At 33.7% G+C, this 26937-nt stretch overlaps 1 protein-coding gene and 1 long non-coding RNA gene across 2 annotated transcripts; both read right to left on the bottom strand.

Annotated features, from left to right (window-relative positions):
* LOC130718537 (short-chain dehydrogenase TIC 32 B, chloroplastic-like) lies at window positions 1–4012 on the bottom strand. Its single transcript, XM_057569138.1, has 8 exons — window positions 3745–4012; window positions 1966–2197; window positions 1779–1858; window positions 1394–1547; window positions 1202–1280; window positions 846–930; window positions 655–701; window positions 1–521 (listed from the first exon to the last, which is right to left on the bottom strand). Exons 1-8 carry the CDS (start codon window positions 3863–3865, stop codon window positions 348–350), a joined length of 972 nt encoding a protein of 323 aa, XP_057425121.1. The 5' UTR covers window positions 3866–4012; the 3' UTR covers window positions 1–347.
* Window positions 4013–16093: 12081 nt separating this feature from the next.
* Window positions 16094–17535, bottom strand: LOC130720715 (uncharacterized). The gene is made up of 3 exons (XR_009013223.1): window positions 17372–17535; window positions 16654–16840; window positions 16094–16301 (listed from the first exon to the last, which is right to left on the bottom strand). It is a non-coding gene; the product is annotated as an uncharacterized LOC130720715 (long non-coding RNA).
* Window positions 17536–26937: the final 9402 nt, after the last annotated feature.

The following is a 26937-nucleotide window of genomic DNA, read 5'->3' as shown; positions in this document are numbered from 1 at the left end:
TTAAAAAATCATTTATATATTAAAAGAAGAACACAATGTTTCTTACATTATCATCAGGATCCACTAGTCAGCAGCATCCGTTGAGAAGAACACATACTTGCTGCCTTTTTATTTTTATCTTTTAACATTAGATTATGCTCGACATTCATGTCCTCTGATCCACAAAAGAAACAGTTTGACTCATAAAAGAAGACCTCTATTTTATGTTACGTGTATAAAACACAAACGATGTATAGCTGCAATCATAGAAATTATGACGGTAATTGTAGATTTGTAGTGGGGTATCTTGAGAATAACAAGCTTTGATACATTGATGGCCAGGACAAGCGTTGAAAACGACTATTTATTCATTCCTTTGAAACTTGGTTGATCAACTTGTTGCTAAAATCCCAGAGTTTCTTTCCTAAGAGTTCATTTGACGCGAGCGCGCTTGGTTCAAACTCATTACAATCCAGAAAGTACTTCCCGGTTACACCTTTCAAGCTAGGGTGCAGAGCAGCATAGCATGTTGTGGCAGCTCCCTGTATTTGTGAAAATTCAAATAACAAACTATTAGTGACTCTATATTTGGAGCACTCTCAAATGTAACATTTTTTCATCTGTATTGGAATTCTTGCTAGAAGGAGGAAATGAGATAATACTATAATAGAATACCTGTGGGACATTCTTCCATATGTAAAAGGTGAACATCTTCAGAAAATCTGTTTGACATGTCAATATTGTCATAAGTAATGAGAAAAAGAACATTTAACTGTTTTTGTCTACTCTTTATTGTTATAATAAATCTGTACGTGTTGGAGGACAATTCACAAACTCATAAGTAAAGAAGAGGACAATTCACATACTCATAAGAAATGAAGAGTGTCTCATAAGAGGAGTCATTATCACTCCAGGGTGGACTGAATTGGCTGTGATGTTGACACCCTCTTCCTGTAAACAACAAAGAACCCAGAAGTTCATTAAATACATGCTCAAATTAAATGTTCCTCAAATAATTTATACTATGTTGTAATTTATGGCTATATGTCTATCAAATTAATTCATAAATTCTAATTTATGCGTCATTTGATATTGTTTCTCTAAATCATGGTGGACAGTTACAAAAGCTAATGGAAGTTATTTTTGTCCACCATGATTCTGTTTTCACCATGGTTTTCTACCATGTATCCAAACATGTACATAGAAGCATTAGGAGGTTCACCTGCAAGCGACGAGAAAGCTCATTTGCGTGTAATAAGTTGGCTAACTTGGACTGTCCATAAGCCTTCTTGTCAGAGTAACTGAAAATTTATAGCAATATTTGTAATTTTTTGTTGTTGTAAAGTTGTAGCTATCTACATCAACATCATAGCCATGAAGCAGTAAGGTGGAGTTGAAGTGTAAACATACATACCCAATTTGATCATTGATGTCATCAAACCTAACGCCCTCTTCATAAGTGTAGGTGTGAGCAATTGATGACAGATTTATGATCCTGCCCTCAATTCCAGTGGCTTTTGCGGTTTGCTTCATCTTATCAAGTAGAAGGTTTGTCAAAAGAAAATGACCTGAGAAGTGAAGGAAAGGAAAAAAGTTAATACAACCGATCAAAGCACATTTGGTTTACGGTTAGCAAGTATGAAAAGGGGAAAATAAAACATTTTTTGTTAACTTGCTACTTCAATAAAAAATTGTCTCAGAATGTGTTACTTTACTGTTTTCTACTTTTTAACAAGGTAAACCAAACCGAAGTGGTAAGTTAATAATGATGTGCAGGAGAATGGTTTCCGAGAAACTACCAAGATGATTTGTTGCGAACTGCATCTCGATCCCATCTTCTGATAGCTGGAAGGGGCAGAACATGACTCCAGCATTGTTTCTGAAACCAAAGGCAAATTGATGGTATTAGTCCGAATTCGGAACATGACCTACTCAATATAAAATCAAACAAAGAAGCAGAATGAGAGAGAAGGTTAAAGAAACAACATTAAGATGTTGAGAGGAAGGCCAAGAGCGATGAAGTTTTCCACAAATGATCTCACAGATTTCAGTGAGCAAAGGTCAAGCTTCATTATGTCCACTCGAGCAGACTCGTTGTCCTGGAGTATGAGTTGTTTAGCTTCCTTTGCAGAATTCATGTTTCTCGCAGCAATAATAACATGGACCTTTCGAAGAGCCAGGACTCGAGCTGTTTCCAAGCCAATACCACTTGCTCCCCCTGCATATTTGTTTTTCAGTGTTTGGTGGAGCAGAATAATATTAGATTCATTTCAGCCCAAGCTATATGATAGTCATGCCTTAGGTACAGATCTCAGTGCATGTTTTAAAAACAATTGATTCTAAAGACAAAATCAATTTTAGGGATAAGCGTGAGTAGTTTGTCAGTGTCAGAATTGATTATAAAGAAAGATAAGATGATCCAAACATGCTAGGTAACAAAGAATAAAAAAAGAGCTGAAAAGCTTGATCGTCATGCAGAATTGAGGATCTTCTGCATTGGTGATTAGATAAAAAAACTCTCTAGAGTTAACATATTCAAATACTGATGTTGCAGCTAAAGTTAGTTTGGGTTAAGGTCTACTTTAATGTGACCAACCTTCTATCAGAATTTTACCATACTACAGAATTCTTAGTAGGAGGATGTTGGCTCTCTTTTTATCACATTCAGTCAATAAAGAACTATGAAAATTATTCCAGACATCAAGTAAAAATACACACAAAAAATAATAATACAAGGGGTCACCAAAATAAAAAACAAAAAATGTTCAAGAAATTTTTGGAAAAAGATTTCCGAGACTTAAAATGAATTTTAACCAGGTTTTAAATCCATTGAGATATGGTATTAAAAACTGAAGATCTAAAGTTAGAGCTTGAAATAGTTTGACCATCTAAATAAATTTAGAGTTTAATTTTTATCGACCGACGGTGTAAATTTTCTTTTACACAATCAACCAATCAGATTTCAAAGATGTGAGAAAATATGTTTTTTTATTTGATTTCATTAATTGACGTCGCACATCCTTACAATCTGATTAGTTAATGGTGTAAAAAAAACTTTACATTGTCGGTGCATAGCCAGATAAACCGAATGTTTGAACTAGAAATATAAACAGAACTAGAAATATGGCTGATTCTGCTCATAGCCAAATAAAAGTCAATTTTTTGGGGACCACTTTCAACACAACGGTTTCAAATTAACAAGCAAGATGTACAATTGACCCTGTCTCCTTTCTTAGTACTTAAAGATTAAGAAAACAAATTGATCTGTTCTTTTTTCTTTGAAACTAAATTTATCAGTTCTTAATTAGGAAGGAATAGATTAGAGACACAAGAATTTCTTCCATGCTAAGAAAACCACCATTGAATGTTAATGATAATGCCAAAAGTTCACTGTCACAAAACAGATACTGACAACAAAAAACCAGGGAAAGTACGGAAAACAAAGATTTCTCAGACGTTAACATAAAGGGCTAAAAGAAAACAGACATGAAAGTAGTAAAATCCTAAGATTCTCAGTCCATGTATAAGAGCCAGAAATACAACACCAAATCCAATGATTGCCGGTTGGTTTCGCTCGTTACATTTAAAGTAGTTGTTTGAACCCTTAGATAAAAAATTTCATTCTTAGGAATCGCATTGTTGGCAAAACATTTAAACTTCACTGCTCTCTGGTCGGAATTACGATCAGAATTACGAGAGCAATTTATCCGGGCATTCTTACAAACACCTGGCCCACAAAACAGAGTTAAAAGAATAAAACCTGACCTGTGATAATTGCAGTGAGGTTGCTGGCATCAATTCCTTCAGAAACCTGTTCTGCAGTTGTGGCGGATCCGAATCCACTTGGTCCCGCCATCCCTGTAACCAACGAGAAGATACCTACCATACTGATGAAGAAGAATGGCACAGAAATCAATGATAACTGAATTTGTTTGTCTTTGAAACTGAAACAAACTTGAAGGGTTTTGTTTCCTTTTTAAGCTCTCAAAGAAAGGCACTATCTAAGATGTTACAATGAGTTATGATATATATATATATATATATATATATAAGTTAGTTAATAATAATGAGATAAAATGTAGGGATGAGATTGAGAGGCACAGGGAGAAGGTACAACATGGGGCCAATAATATGGACATGAAGAAAAGTGTGAGTCTATATAAGTATGAGGTTTGGGAGGTTGCTGGTTGTCAATTTCCTTTAAAATTGGGGGCATTCAATTCATACCGGTGAGGTGCTCTTAATGCCCTCAACGACCAAACTACTCAACTATTTCCCATGTTACATGTTAGTCACAATAATTATTTGCTCACACTTCCAAAACCTTTACAAGATAGAAAATGAAATGAGAGATATGATAAGTAATGTAATGGAGATATACAGAGAGGTCAAAGAGAAAAAGAGTAGAAAAAAATAGGTCCCTGATGCACTCCCCTTTGTTCCAATTTGTGGTCTCTGGTGCATTTTTGGTCCCTGATGTTTGACCTTTGTGCAATTTTGATCCCCTTTATTTTAATTGCGCGATTTTAGTCCCCTTTGTTCCAATTTGTGACAATTGGGGTTTTCCGTCAAATCTCAGTTAAATCCGTGACGCCGTTAGCTTACACATACAGATGACTTGGATTTTACTATTTTAAATAATAAAAATATTTTCAGTAATTAAAAAAAAAAAACCTAAATGATTCATCATCGTCATCTCTAAACAACATCATCTCCCAACATCATCATCTACATCATCAATTCATGTATTCATCCATCATCATCAACAAACCCAGATCTGGAACCTTGAACAAACCCAGTTCAAACACATGTTTTAAGTGTAATTTTCCGTCAAATCTCAGTGTGCATGGTTGATGACAGATTCAAAGTAACCATTTCAATTTCATCATCATCATCTTTGTTTCAGAGAGAGAGAGAGAGAGTTCATCATCAAATCGCCACTCATCATCAAATCGCCACCTTCTCTCCGGTCCCCTTCCTCCCCCGCCTCAAGCGTCGCCCTCCTGCTCGCGAACCTGACCTCAACCTCCCTTCATCATCCCATGACCAACAACAACTACAAGGTAACCTAATCATATTGTTTTTCTTCCTATTCACCTTTTCCATTTCCCCAACTCACCCAAACCCAGATCTGGGCTAAACTCCTACAAATCCCCATGTTCCACTATTTCCCAAATTCACCAAACCCTAAGTCGCTCAAATCGCGTTCACTTTTTTATCCCCTGCACCTGCTTCACCGCTTCCTCCCACTGTTGCTGCTAATGCGGGTGGTGGTGGTAATCCTCGTCTTCCAAATCGGGGGATCCTCTCTCCCTCTCTCATGCTCTTGGAGTCGGGTTGGGTGGATGAGGGTGAGGGAGATAATAAATCGGGTCGGGGTTTGCGGTGCGTTGTAGGCGCCGGTGGCTGGCAGCGGTTTTGGTTTGGTGGATCTGGGTGGAGGAGAGAAAAAGAAGATGAGTGGGAGGAGAATAAAGGGATTTAGGAAGAAGGTGTTTTATTTTATATTTTACATTGTAGATACAAATATAAAAATAAAATAAAAGAATAATAATAATTTTTTTAATTTAGTTTAGGTGGTACATATAGCAAAAGAGGAGGTGAAAATAGCAACTGCCGTTAGCAATTAGATGGAAGGCTAACGGCAAGACCCAATTGTCACAAATTGGAACAAAGGGGACTAAAATCGCGCAATTAAAATAAAGAGATCAAAATTGCACAAAGGTCAAACATCAGGGACCAAAAGTGCAATTAAGCAAAAAAAATATTTGAATGTAGCAAAATTCTATTCGTTCACACCATCAAAGTAACGAGTGCAAATAATAAGGTATAAGTATTGTCTCACACTTTATTTCTTAACCATGAGATTATGATGATTATGAAAATTAAGCATATTTTATAACCAGTCATTTTGAACACTTATTATGAGAGAATTGGTCACCGGTATCACCGTGTTACTTAATCTCAACCAAAACATTTATGGTTGCTGTATATGTGTGACCATGTGGACCCAACGCGAAGCAGCTCAATCTGAAACAATTTTCAAGGTACTGTACTGGCGATTTTGGGAATGTTAGCATTATTCATTTATTGTATTCTTTTACCCTCTTTTAAATGTTTTTTTTAGGATAATATTTTATATAGTCAAATTGGTATGGTGGCAAAGGGTAGGACCTGAACTATCACACTTTAGTTTATCACTCATTCTGTTCTAAAATTAACTTTTGCGTTTTTTTTTTTAAATTATTATTGTTTTATAAATCTAAAGTATTTTCTTTCATTTTCTTCTATTTACATCCTCATTAAATTTTACATCTCTCAACTACACATCATATTTTAACCTATTACAATTCTCACTAATTAGTTGACAAATAATTATCATTCTCTAAATTTAATTATCATCCTATTTTCTATTCTTTTTTAGTACCATAAATCAAATTAAATTATTTTCATGTTTATATTTTATAATAATATTAAGATTAATATTAATTGATAAATATAATCAATGTTAATTTTAGTAATATACTAATTTTATTATTTATCAATTACTAGTTATTATTGTTAAGATGAATTTATTTAATTACTCATAAATTTAATTAAAAATAAACTAATTTATAAGTGGTGAAAATATTGAATTTACTCATATAAAAAATAAAATTTTCATTATACCTCACTACTTAGTTTTTTTTTGGCTTAATTCCAGTTTGGGTCCCTGATGTTTCATAAATGTGCAATCTGCACCCCCTGTGTTTAAAATGTGCGGTCAAGGTCCCTCATGATTCTAGAACGATCTATTCAGACCCTTCCGTTAAGTTCCATCAGTTGACTAAGCGGAACTCGTTGACTAAATTCATTAATTCTAAAAAAGCAAATTAGTGACGGAAATAATCTGTCACAAACACAGGCCTCTTCCAACCAGATCCAAAAATACAACCTCCCTCAACACAATACAGAAACACAAACGTGGAATCAAAAATAAAATCCAGAAACACAAACTCCTTCAACAAAATTCCAGAAACACAACTTCTTTTAACACAAAATCTAGAACCACCAGCCCCTGCACCACATCACCATCACCGCAACCCATTTTTTCACACTCATTTTCACCTTAGAAAACTCTTCATCCTTTCGTCTGCAAATCCTGGAGGAGGTTGAGAAATCTTGCATTTTGCCTCATAAAAAACCAATCTTCACGCTGATTGAACCATTTTTTGTACTCCTAAAAAAATAAAACCCATAGAATCAATAAGAAAACCCACTTTTACATTCCAAATCCTATACACTCAAGGATTAGAATGAATAAGATGAAGATATAATTTCCCATGATAAACAGAGAAAAGTGCTCAAGGTTGCTGCGTGTTGAAGGTCAGTGTATATATGATCGACTGAAGATGTTCCCTACATTACCATCTCCTCTCCCTCAAGCTGTCTGGAAGACCAATGCTAGAGTCCTTACCTCTTCAACTCTTAAACGCAAGGCAAGCCATGATTAATTGGAAGAGCAACCCCCTTTAAAGAAATCTGCTACTGATGGTGAAGCTGATGTAATTATGACAAATTCATCACCATCTCACAAGCAAGGGGAGACATGGCCTCAAGATTCCTCAGTTGATTCAATAGCAGCCGCATCAACATCTTCTAGGCAGATGAAAAATGAGACCACTTTAGATGATATTTTTGACAAACTAAAATTACTTCCTGGTATAAAATGTATAATTTTCTTTCTGATGAGAAAGTTTCGTGACCTCCTCCAAATTAGTCAAAGCCATCCCCTTTCCCTCGGTCTCCAAATCACTACCTTCCTTCAACCTTTGAACAGCCCTAAGAACTCACCTCCATCCCAGCCAAACTCAACGACCTGCAAACCCCAATGTCGAGACACCATGAAATCCTCTTTTCTGTTTTGGCTTCCACCGCCGTTGAACCACACCCGTATTGGTCCTCTCGCCTCGTCGTTGAGCTCGCCGGAGAGACTTCCACCACCCAACAACCTCACCCTCACCCCACCCTCAGAGAACTTCTTCCTCTCTTTTTTTCCCCACAACCCCACCCCAGCAAACTGAGCCGCAACCACCCATAAGCAAACTGAGCCGCAACCACCCATAACCTGCCCTTGATTTTAAGAACGATGCTCGCCGGAGAAGACGTCGGTGGCGGTGGCCGGAGTGATGGCGGTCGATCATCAAATTGGTTGAGGGGTTTTGAAGCTGGCTTCAAGGGGAGTCTAACCGTGGTGTTGATTTTGCCATTGGAGGTCAGACGACGCCGGAATCGGGACGAGAAGGTGGCGGTGGTAAGGTTTCATATCCTCTGTTTTGTGTCGATTTTCTTCGAATCGGGAGGTGGTGTTGGAGCGCGGGTGTTCGCTGGGACAGGGGGAGGAGCACGCGATTGACAAGTGGTGGTCGTTGGACCATTTGCAGGGGCAGAGCTTCATGGTTGTGGCCAACGGTTGTTGTTCGCGTGCGTGGAGGTGGTGGTTCAGCCAAGGAAGGAAGGAGAGTAGTATGATGAGGGTGATGAATAGAGGAGAAGGGTGCTGCCATGGTGTGTTGGGTTGCAGAGGAAAGGGTAAAGAAAAATGAAGAAGATGATGTGTGAGGGAGAGGAGAAAAACACGAGAGGGAGAGGGAGAGTGAGAGTGAGAGTGAGGTGTTGGCTGAAGGGTTTTTGTGATGGATTATTGCCGTCACAAATTAGTAGCCTATATTTCATGAATTAAATAAGTGACACGTCAGCATTTCCGTTTGGTCAACAGACGGAACCTAGCGGAAGTTAATGGAAGGGCATCGTTATCACGTTTTAGATAGATGAGGGACCTTGACCGCACGTTTTAAACACAGGGGGTGCAGACCGCACATTTGTGAAACATCAGGGACCTAAATTGGAATTAAGCCTTTTTTTTCGAAAGCAAAAATTATTAGAATTAATGAGGAAAAAGTCAGAGATGTATAATCCGCCTCAAGAGGATGCAAAAGACCACAAAAAAAGCACTCATTCCATCTCAGTTAAACAAACAGAAAACCCCAAACCTGTAGACAGCCACCCAAAAGATCAAGAAAGAAACCCAAAGCTTAATAAAACCCACAAAACTACCAAAAAAGCCCTAAGAACATCTACGCGCATTGATCTAGGCAGCAATTTGATAGGTGGCAACATCGTCTGAGCAATCAAAAACCATACCCGAACGCTTCCCCATCAAAACAACACTCTAAGCTCTATTCATCATGCTATAAGGTTCGGAAAGCTCCACTGGCAAAACCATCAGCTCTTTCCCTAACAGCCATGCATCCCGAACGTCTTCCCCTACACCACCACAAGGTAACGCTTGCAAACTTTCCTTGGCAACATCCTCCTTCAGTTTTTTTTTGTCGCCCTCGAGGCCGTCGAGAAACATCCAGGAGAGCCCGCTTTACCTCTTTCTTTTTCTTGGGACGACCACGAGGCCTCGGAGGGGAAGCCTCTAAAAAAGAAGGCACATAACCGATCTCAGCCTCCGCATCAGCCACAGATTCGCCCACGTCCACCTCTACAGCAACCTCAACCCCAACCTTCTCTTGTTCCCAGCAGCAATTGTCTGATGACAACATTAGGCCTCCTAGATCCCCACCCGAAGAGGACCTGCTGGCAGCAACAAAAACCTCTACAATTTGAAAACACATCCCCACCTAAGACGTAGAAGGTAGAGCATAGAGTCTAAGAGAAGAAGAGGAATCAGAGGTAGGCCTTGACACAACAAAAGACCCATTTAGAGCTGGTAAATCACTCCAATCTCCCCAAAACACCTTCTGATTGATAACCAGAAGACAAGCACAATTTGAAATTTCCATTAAGAAGCATTTTAAGAGCCATCTCACCCCCTAAAAGAAGCCGAAAATAGAGGGAATTTAAAGTTGAATTATCTACAGACGCTAGCAAATTAACTTCTAACCGCCTCTGCCTCTTGAAACCTGCCCTCAAAGCTACTCCACTGACACAATCGTCTTCTCCCTCTTGAACCAGAACCTCCACAGGAGTAGCACTCAGTTCCAAAGGATTGTCAAGATTAGCGCGTTCCAAAGGTTGATTGCACGGCTCCACTCTGAAATCAGCCAGGACAACGCCACTCAATGACGCATCCACCTCCAAGCTAGGCTCCCCAATCCAACACTCAGGGAACAAAGCCTCAGTTGGGAGCCTATTGACCTCCACACCAGCACACCCCACCTCCCAACAACACCAATCAGAGGTAAGTTCAGGGAACAACAACAAATCTGGAATCCTTCTAGCCTCCTCCTCGCAGCACCTCCACGACTATAGGAACAAGCATTCTTCAGCCGAGGATTGGACCACCTCACACCGCTGCACTCCTACCTTTCCCCTTACGACATCCCTCCACGAACAAGATGGAGGCACCACTCCAGCTCCAGGACAATCCCTCTTCAGCGAAACAGAGCCATGGTTTTGCGAGGCCGAGTCACCTCACTACTTAGTTAACATTATTGTCTCTTTCAAAAAAAAATTACATTATTGTCGTTATTTATATTATAATAACTATAAATAAAATAATTATTTAGTAGTATATATTATTTAATAAATATTAAATATAGGATAAATTTATACTATTATTTATATTATTTGAAAATATTTATCAACTTATATAAAAAAACTAATTTAAATATTTTCGCAACCAGTCACGGCAGAAAATAATATAAAATAATAATATAGAGACGCCACCAATTTATTTAGGGAAATTGGAACCCTTAAAATAAATTCAAACTAGTTTGCGATTAGAGTGAATTCGAAAGTCGTTTACATATGAGGAAGACCCACGACGTCCGTAAAAACAGTTACTCCGATTAATTGTGCTAATTCTAATAACTTCAAAAATATCTATTAATAAGTAAAGGAAAAATATTTATTAATGAATTGAGCCCGACAAGCTTTTAGGCTTGTGCCTACATATCCCCAATGTGCAATGAGGTCTTCAAGGCCACTTAATTCTGAGGGAAAAAAGAAAATATTAAGTTGGTTTGTGCCTTTTAATTTGAAAAGATTTAATCATATAACATATCTTAATTTTATAGAAAGAGATATTATGTTAAGTTGTATTGTTTTTTATATTATATAAAAGAAGTCATTCATTAACAAATTTAATACGTTATTTTAAAGAGATTAATTTTCTATGCACTGACAGTGTGTCATTTAATCACAACATTCTATTTCTTATTTTAAATAATATTAAATTTAAAATTAATTATGAGTTAGCAAAATGGAGGGTTGTGATTGAATGATTGTGTGTACGGTAGCTAATTATTGTATATTTGTATTGTTTTAAATAAGGATCTGATTTTTTTTCTTCAAAAAAACCAAAACCCACGTTGGAAAGAAAAAAAAGAAACGGACCCTCTGGAAAAAAATAAGAAAACGATGAAGAAGAAGAAGCAAAGGGAAAGCAAACTTTGTAATATTACAATTTGACACACTGAAATCAAACTCTTTATTTGCCCAACAGAAACAGTTTAAACTTCCCTTAAACTAGCAATTTTCACGACATAAAAGAAAGACAAACAAACAATCTCTTACCTCGCAACCAAAATCAGATTAGAATGGACAAATACATTCAAATCAACTTGCAAGCATGTAGGCACATCATCATGAAATTTATAAATTTTCTTCAGGTTTATAAATTCAAGACAACAAGAGAATTGAACAAGTAATTTGTCAATACCAAGTATAAGTAATCATGTAATCTAGGAAAGGGAAAGGTTGATCATGTTATATATTCAACTACTAAAGAAAAAGAAGTATAACATGCTTGAAGCACAAATCAAACCTTTTCTATCACTGCTTGATGATTTTGCTACTTGTCTCTGCCACCAAGAACTTCCTCTATTTATAACCGTCTACTTAGGGTTTTTCCTCTAGCCTCCATTTGATTCACCCTATATTTTATTCCTCATTTACTAAATTAAATAGCATATTCTTATTATTCCTTAGAATAATTCCCCAATTACTTTTGTAGAAAATATTTTTTGATTAAGAAAATCTCCTAATTAATTACCTAATTTTATTATTATTTAAATTATATTTAATTAATTTCTAATTTTTAATATTTTAATACTTTTCCATTTATATAATTTATTATTTTTCAGTCTTTCTAATTAAACAATTAATTATTAAAATCAATATCATCAATATCAATATCAATATCAATATATATTAGAAAAGAAGAACTTCCAACATACAAGAAATAAAAGCTTAATAAAAGCTTGAGCATTTTCTTATTTTTGCGTTTCATGCTGGGTTCATATAAGAAATCTTTGGATTAGAGTCTCTCCCGAGTTCCGAGAGACACTTCTTCGAACAGTGTGAGAAGGAATGCTTGAGAAACTGCTCTCATACAACCCATGCAGTTGCTGACGTGAGGAGTGGTGGAAACTACGTAGATTAGACACAGTTCATGAATTGGAGATTGAGGTTTTTGTCTAACGGTGAATTTTTCTTAATTTAAGGGTTTTTTTGAATTGACTATTCGAATCTTTAGTGTTATGTTTTTCTATTTCTGTATTATTTAGTTTGCTTTTGAGTTTTTTGTTATTGTAATCTACTGTGATAAGTGCGCTCATGCCTGAATTTTCTATTTTCTACAAAAGTGGGTGTTGACAAATATAAATTACTTTTGAAAAAATCAAAAAATAATAATTTTAAATTTAATTAATTTATCACTTGCCACTATTAAGTTAAAACCAATTGGTTATGTATATAGTTTTAATTAAAATATGCTACCTTCAAAAAAATTAAAATAAGCTAATTAATAAAATCGAATTTAATTTAAGTTAATTTTAAAATATAGGCTCATTTAAAAAAATGTAATTTTTTTTAATAGAATAGTCACTTTTTGAAGAATTAAAATTTTAAAATATTATCTAATGTAATTATTATTCAAAGGGTAATTTGATACATTTTTTCCGTCAAAAAAAAAGTTGATACATTTTTAATATTTATATCAAATCTTATCATGTCCATTTCAAACACATGATAGGATAAGAGTCTATCATACTCATTTTTTTAGAGCAAAATAATATATTAACCAATATCTAAGAGCAAGCTTCTTGAAGAGAAAAGTCAAACACAGTTGATCTGCTAGAAAAAAAAAAGACCAGATTACCAAAAAACCAAGACAAAATAAACCTATGTAGGCAAAAGAAAACAATCCGTACAGCCCTGGCAAAAACTCACTCCATACAACAACAAAGCCAATCACTCAAGAGAATGCAATAGTGCCACTAAGAACCTCCATACAACCTCGGATTTGAATCGTTAGCTATAAGAAGATTGAGATAGCTCTGAATGGATTTCTCGTGTGTCCCATCGAAAACAACTCAAACTCGTTTGCCAATTATCAAATATCTTCTAACTCTCGTCATAACGCCAACTAATCTCAATACCTCACGAAATTTCAGTGGCGATTCCCTTGCATGTACTTCAATTATCGGGGTTCCCGAGTCCAATTCAATTAAAGCTCCGAAATTATTTTTTCTCCGTCCTCTAGAAAATATTTTCTTTGGTCTCAAAGTTAATTATGCCCCTATATCTAACTCTCAATCATCATATCCTGTTTATATTTTGACCACCAAACAGACCTTCAAAAGGATTGAGGAGAGGGAGAAACAAAGTTTAAAATACTTACTAACATGACTGCCTTTGAACTTTTATGTTAAAACTTAAAAAATATAAGAGAAAATTATTTTTTAAGCATAAATTTTAGGAAGTTTAGTTTATTCAGGTTATGACATGTGAACTTCTATTTTTCTAGAAGCTAAACCTAATTTTAAACTTTGACATGAGACAATGGCTTTAATTTATAAATAAAATTATGGGATTAAATATATTTCTAGATCTAAAAAATTAATACATTTGGATTTATTTTCTATTAAAATTGTATTCGATTTTAGTCAGTAAAAAAATATAAAAACCATGTGGCTAACTAAACTACATGAATTTAAGAATTAAAATCGAACAAAACTTGTCAAAATTAAAACCAAACACTAAAATATTTAAAGGAACCAAAATCATATTCTTTTTCACAAACCACTACCAGAAAACAGTCATTTAGCGACGGACCAAATCGGTCGCTAAATGGGCTAAATCGGTCGCTAAAACCTTTAGCGACCGATTTTGCGACTGATTTTTGTTGGTTGGTATTTCACTCGTCGCTAAATGTTGCGACCGATTTAGCGACCTATTTAGCGACCAATATAGCGACGGACTTGTAGCAACCGATGTAGCGATGGAATTTAGCGACTGAATTAGCGACGGAATTTAGCGACTGCATTAGCGACGGAATTTAGCGACTGCATTAGTGACGGAATTTAGCGACTGCATTAGCGACGGAATTTAGCGACGAAATTAGCGACGGTTTCAACTATAATATAGCGACAGAATTAGCGACAGATTTAAAAAGTTAGTGATGAGTTCAGTGACGGTAATAAATATAAAATTAACAAAAATAATCAGTTTTGTGACAGATTTTTTTAGTGTTAAAAATTTGAATATAACCATAATCATCATTGAATCATCACAAAACACACAATCTTAACATATCCACCTAAATTCATCACTGAATCATCACAAAAAGTATACCATGAACTACTTAAACTAGTCTAGTAGATTACTATTACATTAAACATAGTCTATTACATTAAATATAGAAACAAAGCTTGACAAAGTTTTCATGGAAAAGTACCAAGATCCTCCTCATTCTCTGACTCATCAGTTTCTAACTCCTCTTGATTTGGGGTTGGCATTGGTGGTTGTTGCATCCTTTCTTCCATCATTTGTTTTACCATTCTTTGAGTCTCCTCCATAATAGTGTTTCTCAATTGATCAAATTCTGATCTTCTTACCCATTCATGAGCCATGATATTGTTTATTGATAACAGTAGACTCCAATCCCAACCCATATATTCTACCCTTTTTCATGTCAGCCACATCACGCCACACATCTAGCTCATTTGGCGGAGGAAGATTTTGCTCAGATGCTCTTTGCGTCCTATCTTCCATTTCACGCACATATGCACCCTGTTAGCAAGAATTAGTTACAATAAAATCAACCATGAATTCTCTTTTACAATACCTAACCTACATTTACCATAATTTCAAGCACAACCTTGTATGAGAAACAAAGACAAAAACACTAAAAATGTCACAAGAGCCCAAACAATCCATAAATATTTGTCCTATAGACTAGTCCAATGCAATTCATGTATACTAAATTAAAGAAGAGTTTAGCATATCATACATCTACATGCTCTGATTTCTTGTCCACAAATGTACCATCCTTGCGTTGATGTGTAGAGCGAAACAAGTCTAGTGGAGAAGGGTTGAATCCATTTTTCTTCATCTAAAACAAGTACCAAAAAATTAGGACAATATCATTTATATCTAAATTAAGAGAATACACTACAAGAGAAGAATCTTAACCAAATTGTCTCTATGTTGAGATGTTGTGATAGAGCCACCAATGTGAAGGGTCCCTCCAAATCCTTCACGATCAGATGCCCGATTTGCCTTTGCTTTGACACTTTTCTCCTTGAACTTCGGAGTTTCCCAATGCTCACATAGCCCATTCCATACATGATCTCCAAGCCACCTTGGCTTCTTCTTATCTCTATGAGCCTTATCCCATCATTGAAGACTATATGCATGGTTCCCTATTTTTCCTTTTAACCAAATTCACTATGTTAGTGCTTATTAAAATATTTACTTTATGTATTAGAACCAATGAGAATATGAGATATTACAAACTTACAAAAAAGCAAGAAAATGAAAGAATGTCTGCAATCTGAATTTCTTATTGCCTGATGTGGGGTTTAGTTTCAAACACTTGATAGAAGAAGCCCATGTAGTTGTTAGGACATCACACACCTCCCAGCATACAACCCACACACACAAAGAAAAAAAGAAAAAAGGTCTACTGGTTATTTTTTTATCATTAAAGGAAAATTTCATATTGGTAAAGTATCTCAAATCTCAACATATGCATGAGACTTTCATTTTGCAGCCTAGAATGATGTCATTAGTGTGAATGCATTAATAATAACATACAGAGTATCTAGGACATAACATGTCACCTTGATTCATTGCCCTTAACGCACTGGAAAATGCTGCATTACTCCCAAACCACCAGAGTTCAGTTCTAGCATATATGATATAACTATGAAGAGGAATTCAGACTTTTTAGCTTGGCTTTGGCTGAATCAAGTTGTTTCTGCTCCAATGTTGTTGCTACATGAATGGTTGTACGAAAAAAGAAGTTCCCATTTCTATGATAGACACCTCTGGAAGAAGGAAGGTCTACTGGTTATTAAAAGAAAGAAACCAATGTAAAAATTCTATTGGTTATTATAAGTGGCAAGTTTACTCAGGATCAACTGAAATACATGATGCATTTTGATATATGCTGATTGCTGAATATTCAGAGTGGATAAATTGTGTTCTCTTGGATCTAAGACATATAGATGCTAAGGCCAACTAGTTCTGACTTGATATTTTGCAAGATAGTAAAAATCAGACACCAACACAATGATAGACTCAAATAATTTGACCGAGCAGATACATCTGAATCAGTCAGGACTCACTAGGGAGAACATTGAAGAAATGATAAACCTCATCTCCATCAAGGGCACCTACCTCTGTCAAGTAAACATAGCAGCAGACTTGCTTGAATGTTTCAGTGTTAGTCGAATGTGCATCATTGCCTTCAGTCCTTCTATTTCTTTTTCTTGATTTTGGTATATTTTGCTTCACAACTTTGTCATCCTTAATCTTGCAGTTAACAACAAATACTGCTCTATATTGGGTCAAATATTTTTCATCCCTGCAAGAAACTAATGAAGCTCAGTCTTTCAAATCTTAAGTCACCATCCCTTGAACAAAACTAGCACTTCTTTAATGTATTTGAATGGTTAGTTTTCCAAGAACAGCCAGGGAAAAAAATCCATAGATACATTAAACTAGAATCTAAAGAGCACTAAGCTTCCAAACAAACCATTTAGCCACAACCATTATCCAAACCCAATTGAGGACACTTTTAAATAGCCAACGAAACCCCCAGCCAAGACAAACACCCAACCAAGTAGAACACCCCTTACTGGAACAAAAAAAAATAAACTCCCCCTAAAAGATTGTGCAACCTGGTTTACTATCCACAAAATCAACTCACAAACCATATAACATGAAATAAATACCCAAGACATCAAAGAAATATTTGTACAAAAGCACAGCAGCAAGAATCACACCTCCCACGCCACCACCTCCCACGCAAAAGAAAGGGAGTGAGAGAGAGAGAGGGAAGGAACACAGAGGAAAGATTCATGAGAGTAAAGAGAGCAACAAATTGAAGTCATACCAAGAAAGCAAGAACCCTAACAATGGAAATCCTTCAACCCATCAACTCAAGGTGGACTTCAAGGTGCAACTGAAGAACCATCTTGCGCGGCGCAGAGAAGAGAGCGAGAGCGAGAGCGAGAGAGTCTAGAAGCAGAGGTATAGAATTTAGATTGACATTATGAGTTTTGATAAAATTAGGGTTATGTGACTATAAGCAACTTAGCGACCGAATTAGCGACGGAAATTTCAGTCGCTACTATATCCGTCGCTAACTCAGTCGCTAATAGCGACGGATATATCGGTCGCTAAGTAATCAGTCGTTGATACAGTCGCAACTTTGCTTCGTTAGTTTTACTCTACTCTTAGCGACGGAAACAACGGTCGCTAATTATTCCGTCGCAAAATCGGTCGCTACTAGCGACAGATATGTCAGTCGTTAAATAACTCGTCGCTATAACAGTCGCTACTTTGCTTTATTATTTTTATTCTACTTTTTTTGCGACAGAAATTTCGGTCGCTAATTATTCCGTCGCTAAATCGGTCGCTAATAAGTCAATTTTGAAATATGACCAAAATAGCATGAATTCCGTCGCAAAATCGGTCGCTATTTGTGACTGAAATATTTCGGTCGCTAAATCCGTCGCTAAACAGCGAATTTCTGGTAGTGAACGGAAATTAAACAAAATTAAGCAAGAACACGTTTCTAGGCGGCATCCACCAATTGCAATTAGTTCTAGTTACAAATTTAGCTAACGTGTCCGTCACCGTGTTCTGCTCTCTAGAAATGTAGCGCACAACAACATGCCAATTGCGATGAGCAGGTCTGGGGAGTGCTTCATCAAACGAAAAATAACATTTACCTATTAAAAAAACCAATAGTATTTATTTGAAAACCAACTTAAATTTTAGCCAACGCTATTCAATTCAATATTGATATTAAAACCAACAATTAATTTTCCCAGCTAAAAATGTCCATCCATGTAAAGTCAAATCATATTTTCTTCTAATAACTTCCGTATTAAATCGATATAAATAGACATTGATTGCTATTTAAATCTGTGGTCCTTCAATTAAAGATAGGGTGACCCTACAAACTGCATTTGGCTATTCTCAGTGAGAACTGATAACACACCACGAACCGCACCAACCAGCGAATTACAGTTTTTGTCTCGAACCGGAACTTCCACGAAATTTATTAAAATAGCTTAAGTGTTGAGACTTGTTATGTCATTTAGAAACACTTGTTTGAATATATCTCTAACCAATGTGAGATTTCTAATACACTTCTAAGCTCAAGGCTAGACATCTCGAGCGTGGAATGAACATCAACGGATTACCTAAATATTAGAGATATCCACAACAAATGGATTTATGATCAGCTCTGATACTATATTAGAATTAGGGAGATCTAACTTACTCCAAAAGCTAACTCAAGAGCTGAGAGTTGTTCTACTCTTTATTAGCAGTTGTTTGAACATATCTCTAACTAATATGTGACTTTTTTTTTACATTGGAAATATAAATTGCACCCGCCAGAAATCGGTCCCTGGACCTCCCCCTACCCAACTCATATGTCCTCATCTCCTACCACTTGAGCTATCATACGGGGATACGAATGTGTGACTTCTAACATAATTCGTGGAAGAGATGTTTATTTTTCATTTATTGAGAAATATATAATTATCCTAAATTTTACACTTATTAATTATTATAGTATGATTGTAATGAATATTTCTAGTGTTAAATACAGTAACTTTTTGGTTTAATGATAGAGATTCTGAAAAAAACTCAATTTTAGTTGGTATAACTGGCCATTCGTTACATATTCATTTTCATCTCCTCATAAGTTGAGTGCTTGAACCCCTAAGCATTCAGTAAAATCTCAGTTAGTGGGTAACTCTCATCATAATGATCTTTTGACGCTTTTATCTATGAGTGAGCCTTTGCTAGTCACCTCATCATATCATTGGCGTCGTGTCTGGTAGGTTTGAAGAATTTTATCTCTGACCTGCCATTTCTCTTACAAAACAAAACAAAAGGTGAGATTTATTTTAATCCTTTACTAGAAGAAAGTTGCAATTCTACCCCTACAATTAGAGAAGTAACATGGTTTTAATCCTCACATTGTCAGAGTTCCAACCACTTTCTTAAATCTAGTCATAACTTATGTGGCATGTCCACGTGTATAAGAGATATGACATGGCATTTCAAACATTTTTCTGCATTTTCCACAAGACTTTATTAGTAATCTAATCACAATTTACTTAACCTATTAATTAATTTTACCCCCCAATTAAACAAAATGATCATCCTCTTCTTCCACAATAGATCACCAGCCCATCCACCAAGCCATCAAACACAAACAATGAATCAACCCAACTATCCTTCATTATTCTACCCCAAACCCAAATGATGTCATCCTTTTCTTCCACAACGGACCACCCAAGACACCAAGCTATCGAACCATCATGAATGTGTGGGCTTAACGTTAGTACTTAACATTAGTATCTTCTAACATATTAGCACTTGATATTGATCGCACAAAAAAACATATTATCACTTGATACTAGTCTTCATAACTTATGCTTACTTCGGGTAATTGCCAAATGAGTAATGATACATATATACAAACTTCACTTTTTATCACATCTAATTTTCACACATTTTTCTTTTTATCTGTTTATGAACTTTCCTGTTACACCACAAATTATATCACTCATTTTTCTCTCTTATCTTTTACCTAAGATAGAAGTGGAAATGAGATGTCAAACCAACATAATTCAATTGCCATCTTCTAATATAGTGGAGTGAGATTACGTTGACTTTGAACAATTGAACATCAGGTTGACCAACTAAGCCACATGTGGTTCTTTATGTTAGCACATGCCTCTATTTAGAAAATATTTCAACAAACAGCAATGAATGATTTGTAGATCACCGAATAGGGCAAACTTCTTAAGACACTTTTTTTTCTTTAGCTTTTTTTTCTTCAGCCACATCGCATCATATATCACACTTATCACTTATCTCTCACCTCTCATCTCTCTCTAGTAATCTACACCCTTTGAGTGTACTTCAATCTTTATTCTTCAACGAAACTTTGAAAGTATAGAATATACTACAAACATGTTTTATAAATTATATCATTAAAACATACCTAAAGGGATTTCCAGATTTCACATTCTCTTATTTTTCCAAATAAACCCCTCATATTTTGATACTTAACATATACAATGGGGATAGACTTTTTTTTTGGTAGATACAACGGGGATAGATAAAGCTGAAGCTGAAATAGTTGCCACACTCACTTTACACCCTCTTTTAAATAGTTGCTACATTTAATTTTATTTTTTAAAAGTGAAATTCATTTCTCTATTTTATTAAAACACTAGAAATAATACCCGTGCGTTGCACGGGTTTATGTACACTATTTCTTTTTAATATAGTATAAAAATTATTACAGTGTAATTAAATTTCTTTTGTATTAGTATTAAATTAATTTTAAAAACTTTGGTTGTAATATATTTTATTGATTTGTGTTCTCTATTTTTAGGTTTATTATTGTGGTTTCAACTGCAGAGGTGCTGATTTATCATATATCCGGTTGTAAACATTGATACTCAATTATTGTCCCCATATGTTATTCTATTTTTCAAGTAATAAGGTTTTGGCTTAATTGCACTTTTGGTCCCCCAACTTTGGCCTTCCTGCGAAAATCATCCCCAAACTTTAAAATTAGCAAAAAAACATCCCTAACGTTTATACCCGGTTGCAAAATTGGTTTTCCGTCCAATTCCATCCAATATTTAACGGAATATCCCTCAAAAAATTAATTAAAAAATTTAGTATCTGAAACATTCATCATCTTCATATTAAAAACCCAGAAATTCAAAAACTCAAACTCAAATTCACAATCTTCCCAACAACAAACCCATATTAAATTCAACCACAAAAAATTCCAAAAATAAAAGTCAATACTCCTTTTCCCTCACCCAAATCCAAAAATTCAAAAATATTGTTCAGAGGTGGGGTTTTGACATGCACCAAAGAAGAGGAGGTGGGGTTTTGACTTGGAATTTTGACCCACCTCCATTGAACCCAAATCTGAATCTGCCATAGACCACCCCGCCGCTCCTCATCGTCACCGAAGCACCACCGCCGCTCCTATTTGAATCCTCCATCTCCATCTCTCTTCCTCCCTCGATCCTACACTCTTTCCCTGTTTTTGTTTGGTTTGGAGTAGAGATGAAGAAGGCATAGGAGTAGATACGCGACGGCGGTGGTCGGTGACTGAAGAGCTTCAACAGAGGTGGTGATGGCGCGACGCTTCGTGGACTGGAGATCCACGTAAAGGAGGCGTTGCGAACCCAGAGGTGGTGGCGGCGGCGCGTTTGGTGGTGATACTGCCAGATCTTGATTTTGAAGAAGAGGAGGAATTGGTGGCAAATGGCTCTAGCGAAAGAAGGAAGTGGTTTCGAAGAAGAAGGTGGTGGTGGTGCTGGATCTAGATTCCCACATATCTGACCTCAAATCCTAAAAATGCACTCTGATTTCTTTGAGTGAAAGGAGAATGGAAAGGATTTGCTTTTTTATGTAAGGTGTTTGATGGTTTTTTTTTATGTAAGGTGTTTGAAGGTAGTCGGGTTTGAAGAGATTGATTTTTTTTTCTGGAATTTTTTCAGCTTTATGTTGAAGATGGTGATGAAGATGTTTGAAGAAGATGAACATTCATCATTTTTAGGTTTTTGTTTTATTTTCTTATTTTTTTAATTTTTATCCCAGAATTCGTTAAATATTGGATGGAATTGGACGGAAAACCAATTTTGCCACCGGGTGTAAACGTTAGGGACTTTTTTGCTAATTTTAAAGTTTAGGGACGATTTTCGCAGGAATGCTATAGTTGGGGGACCAAAAATGCAATTAAGCCTAAGGTTTTAATATAAGTTGTCATAACATATTTTTTTTTATACTTTTTATCAACAATAAAATAATTTTAACTTTTTTTTGAACTTGAAATAATTTTAACTTAAAAATTATATAAGTCATAATTTTAGTATTGTAAAATATTATTTAGTAAATTTAAATTTATTCAACTTTTGTTGTAATTATTTTTCTCTGTTATGCTTCCTCAAGTTATTTTTACTTCTATATAATAGATAAAAAATCATATTAATTTTTTTTTTCAAATAATATACACATTCGATATAGTAATAATAATATCTTACAGAGACATTTTTTTTTAAATTTTCAACTATTTTTTCGATATTAATTATTAATAAATATTTTTTTATAAGTAATAAATAGTAATAAGTTTTATTTTTTATTTTTTTAAAACTTCTCAACTTATGATTAATAACTAATAAGATTTATAATTATTATTAACAATAATGTAAAGAATATAAACAAATTATTATTAACAATCTATTATTGTCGTTAATGTAAGGTAGTCAATTTCAATTATTATTATTTTTTAAAAATTGACCTCAAATTGTAATGAATAATTAAAATTTAAATAATTTAAATATTTCATTTTAAATAAGAGAAATTGAAAAGTTTTAAATTTTAATATTTACTTTTAAATATGAGAAATTGAAAAGTTTAACAACTAATAATTAATATAATGAATAATAAAGTTGATGCAGTTTTTATTTTAGTTTTCAATTTTTTTTATTTAATGTTTTTAATTCAAAATAAATTTACTATTTTTTATGTGTTTAATGTTATTTTTTCAAGTCTGCTTTACATATGTATATATATATTATATATATATAGAAATATTTATTTTAAAAGTATTTTATCTAAATTAATTATTAATAAATATATTTTTTTTAATTTTGATTTTTTAAATTTGTTAAATGCAAAGCTCAAGTCAATTTTAAGTATATGAATGTTGTTATTTAATATAAGTAGTTGAATAGTTTTTTATAATACAAATTTTTTCAGTTTTTAATTTATTAAATTATATATTTTTTAATGTATTTAATATAAAAGTATGTGAGCTTTTATGATTTAATGCATTTATTGCATGCAAAAAGCACAAGTGTGCTTTACATATATACTAGAAATTAAACCCGTGCGTTGCACGGGTTCGTTTTTAATTTGTATTTTTTAATTATAATATTTAAATTTGTAGAAAGGTAAGAAAGCTATTATTTAGAAGAAGATTTAGAATATATGTATAATTAAATATAATTGAGTTATGATATTCTCACACTTTCTTTCTCTAATAAGGGAAAAAATGATCAAACAGGTAGATTTTTTTTTTTTTGCTTCATCGGAAGAAAAAATAGGTAGATTTCTATTGAGATTGAAATGAGAGTAGCTTTTTTTTTATATAAAAGAAATTTAATTACTTAATTAGATTAGTATTGAAATGAACGTGGTAGTCTACTATTTTTTTTTCTAATATTGATTTAGTCATTGCAGTGATGTTATCAGTTGTGCTAATTTTTTTTTTATCAAGATTGATGTGTTGTTTACCATTGCTGGTGGCATATGAATTCTTTTAAAATCACTTTCACGAACATAAAAATAGATTCTATCTAATTCCAGGATAGACGTCATTTGTTCCCTTTGAATGATTAAGTTGCTATTTTTTTTCCATAATATGACAATATTGAGGAGTGAAAGATTCTTATTTCTTATCAAGAATATAGTGAGTACTACATTTTACACTTATCTTTCTAGTGCAGTATATAAATTTATGTGACTCACACTTTGTTACTGTTTTGTGTCATATAAATATAGAAATGATGATATATTTGTATGATTTCAATTGAATGAGAAGAATTCTTTAGTTAATTACCATATATGTGAAACTCACTGTTTTTATTTTCCAATCATATGCAACAGGGATATATCACTAAGTAATGTGTGTTTCTTGTTGTTGTTGATGATCTTTCTCCTGCAATAAAGAAATAAGAATGAGTAATTTAAAAAAACAATTTTGAAATTAACTAAAATAATTGAAAATGACATACTTGTTGAAGTAGTTAGAGACAATTGTCATTTTTTCTCACCAGCAGCTGAAGTCTAAGAAATATGAATAATTTGAGTTTGTGAGTGATTTCACCGGTTTGTTTATATAGAGATATAATATATGCATGGTTCAATATAATACATTTCATTTTTTATTTATTTAATGTAGATAGTTGAATAGCCTCTTGACATTAACAATTTTATTCAGTTTTTGACACTGGTATTGCCATCATGCCACTATTTTTAATTTAATGTTAGTTTTTCTTCGGAGTTACTATGTTAAGGAATTCTAAGAGTTTGCCAGTTTAAGAAAAATAGATATATATTCTTGCAGAAAATTGGACAGCAAACTAAGACCATTGCATATCAAGATTAATTTTGGCGGAAGTATGCTTTATTGTTAATAGTTTTTTTTTCTTGGACTAAATTGATATTAGTTTAAAATTAACATTAAATTTGATTTTAATTTAAGGTACTGTGCTAAAACCATTTGCAGATATAACTTTGTGGCCTGTTACACTTTTGGCATGGATGTTACTCTTTTGCTTATACATTTGATATTTATTAAGTTTAAAACTGAAATTATTAGTGCACAAGTTTCCACTACCCGTTCATTCACTCACTAAGCTATCTCATTAAAACACCAGTTTTTTTTACTAATGTATGTAGGTTCTCATGTGTATTTGTACTTAATACTTAGCTCAAGTGAGCTTTACTAATATATATAGATATAGATAGATTGATATTTTTTTTTTTGAAAAAACCAAATATATATATATATATAATTACTTTGGGAAATAAGAGCCCCAAGTACAATATAGATAGATATATATTGATAGAAACTTTTTTATTTTAAAAGTATTTTATCTAAATTATTTATTAATAAATATTATTTTAATTTTTTAAATTTGTCAAATGCAAAGCTCAAGTCAATTTTAAGTCTATGAATGTTGTTATTTAATATAAGTAGTTGAATAGGTTTTTATAATACAATTTTTTTTCAGTTTTTAGTTTATTAATTTTTTCATTTTTTAATGTATTTAATATAAAGGTCTGTAAGCTTTTATGGTTTAAAACATTAATTGCATGCAAAAACACAAGTGTGCTTTACATATATATATAATATATATAGATAGATTATCTAAATTATTTATTAATAAATATTATTTTGTTTTTTATTTTTATTTTTTAAATTTGTCAAATGCAAAGCTCAAGTCAATTTTAAGTCTATGAATGTTGTTATTTAATATAAGTAGTTGAATAGGTTTTTATAATACAATTTTTTCAGTTTTTAGTTTATTAAATTTTTCATTTTTTAATGTATTTAATATAAAAGTATGTGAGCTTTTATGGTTTAATACATTAATTGCATGCAAAAACACAAGTGTGCTTTACATATATATATAGATATAGATTTAATTTAATTTTTTAAAAGTTAAATTCATTTCTCTATTTTATTAAAACATTGTTCACTTTTTTTAAAGATAAACCAATCACATAAATATGTTAGAGAAAATATTCGAAAGAATATTTTGTTAACATATTATTGTTTTATTAAATTTTCTTTAACACTTTCTCCTATAACATCTATCTTCAATTAACATATTAACATGTCATGCGAAAAACAAGTGTAGAGTTGAATTTAATTTTTGACTTGTACAATTATTTTGAATTACAAGGTTCACTTCCAATTTTGGGAGGTTTTAATTGATTTGGAGGCGAATTGTGCAAACCTTATGCTCCCGGGCGGCAAATCAACCGTCTCCTTACTCATGCCGGTATGGTTGGTTAGCTAATAGCTAATAATAGTTCAGTTTTTCTTTTAGACCATGTAGATGTTTGGTTGAATTTTTTATTTTGGGCACAAAGTTGTTTAGTTTTTTTTTTTATCAACATAGAAGTTGTTTGGTTGATTCGTAGGTTTTCATAATATTTCTTTACAATTGGGACCTCTCAATACCAAACTCGAATAAACATTCCATTTTGTAGATAGAGTTCGTGTAGGACAATATCCATCTTTTAATTGGTGAAAGAATTATTAGGAGAGAGTTACCAATTTTGATTTCGGTGATGGTTCCTTATGAGAGTTTGGGTAGTTTGTTGTTGGCTGATTTCATAGGGATTTTCTTTGTGATGCTGTAGGCTGGGGCTAGCCCGTTTTTCTTACTTTTTCTGTTTTGTATTGTCCGCTTTCTTTTCATACCAAAAGAAAAAATTAATGTGATTTTAAAATCTTGAGGGAATTAATCTCATAATTGTTTAATGTGGGATAAATTGGTAAAAAAAAGCATTTGTCTTGTTTGAAAAAAAAAGAGCCTTTTGTCTTTGCTTTTAGCATGTTAGTTACTTTTTATTTATCTTGATTTTATTTTTTGCATTGCTGTGTCACTATTTGAAATTTTATTTTTTTTTTTTTTTGGTCAAATTTTTTTTTTTTTTTTCACATGATGTAAATCTAGAGAGTTTTAATCCATGCATCTTAGTTAAAAAAAAAATGAGCCTTTGCTTTGGCATCTAGCGGGCCAGCTTTTAGAACTTAATTTAGGCCCTGCAGAACAGTTGCTGGTTATGGACTAGGTCCATGCCATTGGTCTTGGCCCTTTCATT

This window comes from Lotus japonicus, chromosome 5 (genome assembly GCF_012489685.1).
Source record: "Lotus japonicus ecotype B-129 chromosome 5, LjGifu_v1.2".
Classification (NCBI taxonomy): Eukaryota; Viridiplantae; Streptophyta; class Magnoliopsida; order Fabales; family Fabaceae; genus Lotus; species Lotus japonicus.
The sequence above is the reverse complement of the archived record's forward strand: the minus strand, read 5'-3'. Positions and strand labels throughout refer to the sequence as shown.